Source organism: Diaphorina citri, unplaced genomic scaffold (assembly GCF_000475195.1).
Source record: "Diaphorina citri unplaced genomic scaffold, Diaci psyllid genome assembly version 1.1 scaffold994, whole genome shotgun sequence".
NCBI lineage: Eukaryota > Metazoa > Arthropoda > Insecta > Hemiptera > Psyllidae > Diaphorina > Diaphorina citri.
Window position 1 is genome coordinate 9,000 of NW_007378425.1, and position 3,747 is coordinate 12,746.

The 3,747-nt window shown below is 35.2% G+C and overlaps 1 protein-coding gene across 1 annotated transcript in view; it reads left to right on the plus strand.

The window, feature by feature from the left end:
- Positions 1 to 2,314: 2,314 nt before the first annotated feature.
- Positions 2,315 to 3,747, plus strand: part of LOC103513604 (ATP-binding cassette sub-family G member 1) — an 84,273-nt gene continuing 82,840 nt past the window's right edge. The window contains exon 1 of the mRNA XM_008478449.2: positions 2,315 to 2,451. Coding sequence (XP_008476671.1) covers positions 2,391 to 2,451 — 61 coding nt within the window. The 5' untranslated portion in view covers positions 2,315 to 2,390. The remainder of the gene's footprint in view (positions 2,452 to 3,747) is intronic.

Genomic DNA, 3,747 nt, shown 5'->3' on the forward strand with positions numbered 1-3,747 from the left:
TTTATTTTTTTTTTTTTTTTTTAGTGATACATATTATATAACGATATATAACGTTCTTGTCTGATCTAATTTAATTGTTGCCAAAATAATACTTTATTTTGTTACAAAATTACATATATCTGTGTGACTTTTTTTTAGTTAGGACCTCATAAGCACTAGAGGTATCATTTTACCCCGTGTTCCCCTACCTATCTGATACTGATAAGTTGTTATCCTTATCAGATAACGCACTACACATTCCATCATCACACAAGACACAAGTAACGGTAATACTAACGCTACCTCTCGGATCTTTTCGGTACTACAACAAAAAGACACGTGGTTTTATTTACTAACTTCCCCTCCTGCAATCAGCTGATTACGAGTTTGTTCTCCTTTCTGCTTTCTCCGCAAGTTCCCAAGAAAAAAGTCTGGCCACCCCTGGGTTATAGGTAGGTAAAACCCGAGTATAAAATAAGTTGACCTACAAAGCTAGATGTAGGTAGCTACATAAGAAGGTACGTAGGTAGGCACGCAAAACTCTCGACTATTATTTAGGGATGGGAAAAAAGAATCGATTTTTTTGAAGATCGATTCTTTCGTTTCAATCTTTCCGATTTTTGAATCGATTCTTTCGTTTCGATCGATTTGTTTCGATTTTTAGGATGGATCGATTCGCAAAGTGCTAAACTTCAGCAGACACCTATCTATCTTTTACCTACAACCTACATCAAATACCTACATTCTCGTACTTATTTTTTCATTTTCCTTATCCTATCATATAGAGCTATTATGGACCTATATAGGAAGGTAATGCAGGTATTCGGTCAACATTTTGGATTTGGGTGGTCAGTTTTTAGTACCAAAACACGTTTTGAGGTCCCTATAGAAACTATAGGGACCTCAAAGATCCTAAATCCAAAATTTTCCTTATTAAAATAAGTAATCAGATTTCTTGATCGAAAGAACAACTTAGAAAATATAGGTCTACCTACAGTAAACAGGTAGGTAGTAGGTATAATACATCAATCATGCCCGAGACAAAAATACGAATTTTAAGCTTAGTTTAAATTAAACTGTTTTCTGATAGGCTGAATTTAAATCCAAAATTAAAAATCAACCAAATTGACGTCTTAATCCTCCCCTGAATTACCTAGTTTACTAAGTTTAAACTTACATTAAATTGTGATCCCGGACAACAACCGTTCTAATCTTCTAATTCTAATCCCATTATTTAATCCTGTACGTTTTCAGAAGTTTAATCCTATTTTTCTAATACCCAGATAAAAAACACTAATCTAATATAAAATTTAAAATAGGTATCTATGTGCCACGAATACTCTACAAAAAATAATGAATTGAATACTTAAAATAAACCAAAAAACACTATATACCGCGTATATGTAATCGAACTGAATTTCCTACCGAAGTGCGAACACAGGGATTTTCAACCCAATTTTTGGGCTGACAAATCTGACAACCCATTTTTTGGACCCCAGGATTTGAATTTTCGGACCCCCCCATTCCAATTTTGGACCACCCATATTGACCGGAGGCCCCGTTCTGCCCAATTTTCAACATGGATGTCGAGTTTGAAGATCTGACCTACCGAATCGAACAGAAGTCACTGTACCGAAAATGTAAGTCTTTTTTTTATGTATGTACCTATATAGATAAAAAATGTGTATACTCTACCTACCTACAGGATATACCTACCTAGGTAGATATGTTAATGGATGTAAAAAAAAACTCTGTGACGGTCCATTTTACTATTGGCTAGTATATTTATGGAAAAACACAGACACAAAAAGCGGGGCCCGTCCCTCCGGGAATTTTTCGATCTTGGTTAAAGAAAATCAGTATTTATGTACCTACCTATTTTATTTAATATTCAGTTTATTATTATTCTTGATTTGATTTTTTGATTTTACTTTCATGTAATGATTTAAAATCAAGACTAGAGCCCGTTCTCCCTTGATTCCCAATATAATGTTTAAGTCACCCATCCATTTATTGGCCTTCCTCGGCGTAGCTTAACATAGGTAACGCCAAAACCGGTCTTGAATTAACGACTGAAGTGTTATCTAAAACTTTCTCGCTTTGAGTTCATAGGTCGTCGCGAAAAATTTCAAGATCATAAAATTTAAAATAGGTATCTATGTGCCACGAATACTCTACAAAAAATAATGAATTGAATACTTAAAATAAACCAAAAAACACTATATACCGCGTATATGTAATCGAACTGAATTTCCTACCGAAGTGCGAACACAGGGATTTTCAACCCAATTTTTGGGCTGACAAATCTGACAACCCATTTTTTGGACCCCAGGATTTGAATTTCGGACCCCCCCATTCCAATTTTGGACCACCCATATTGACCGGAGGCCCCGTTCTGCCCAATTTTCAACATGGATGTCGAGTTTGAAGATCTGACCTACCGAATCGAACAGAAGTCACTGTACCGAAAATGTAAGTCTTTTTTTAATGTATGTACCTATATTGATAAAAAATGTGTATACTCTACCTACAGGATATACCTACCTAGGTAGATATGTTAATGGATGTAAAAAAAAACTCCGTGACGGTCCATTTTACTATTGGGTAGTATACAATTTATGGAAAAACACACACACAAAAAGTGAAGTAGTATTCGTTTCCGATACAAACCCAATAGATATAGAGAAAAATGTGTATGTGTATATGTATGTGTATGTAGGTACTGATGTGAGTAGAGTTTTATCGGTTTATTGACCAATTTGTAATTATTTTATGCTAATCGTTTGATTGTCCATAAATCCTATACATCAATAGGTGTGTGTAGGTCGATCACCCATATACTTTTCTACAGTATGTCTGCGAAATCATCAACACTTGTAGGTATATTGAAAGCTTGAGAATAATAAATTTGTTCTGTTTACTTGTATGTTGGGAAAGAAAAGGACTGTGATCTATAAAGCTGTGTCAAGTCGATGTCGACTGACACAGTCCACACTGCCTCGACGACATAGATTCACCTCGTCCATCGACGGCCGGTCGACCATGTTTGGACACACGGACACACCATACCATAGGATGATACCTACACGTAGATAATTTATACGCTGTATATGACTACAAAAATAATAAATTATTCGATGGTCGAGAGTTTAATCGTTTTTCATCCTCAGATGTGTTATCAAGTTATCAATAATGTTGTTAATGTATCAATAATACTATCAATAAATTGATGTCAATAGTTATCAATACATTGGTAACTTCATACATTCGGTAGGAATTTAGTGTGAATAAAGACAAGTAAATACCTACCTATACCATTATAGTTCATCCAGATCAATGTGACAGCAATGAAAGAACCAATCAGATTGCAGGAAATCCTTACATTGTTGCAATTCAGGTAAAGGTCTATTTTTGATAAACTCTCTCTTCTAAAATGCAGAGGTAGCTCTAAGTTCAGAGGTTGGATTCCAGAACAGGTAAGGTGGATATCGCCTTACCTGACTTTGTTTCACTGTCGGAGGAAGCACTGTGCAATATACCTTCCCCTTTTAAAGATTCTCTACCATTGCACATGTGACATGTTTGGCAACAATGCATTTTTTTTTTTTTTGCTGTCACATTGATCTGGACACACGATAGTTATTTTAGATAGGTGATTTAGACACATCCACCAAAAACGAAAAGTGTCTTTTTCTATATCTTTTTTTTTCTTCCTTCCTTTTGTTCTTTATTTCTCTCTCTCTCTCTCTCTCTCTCTCTCTCTCCCTC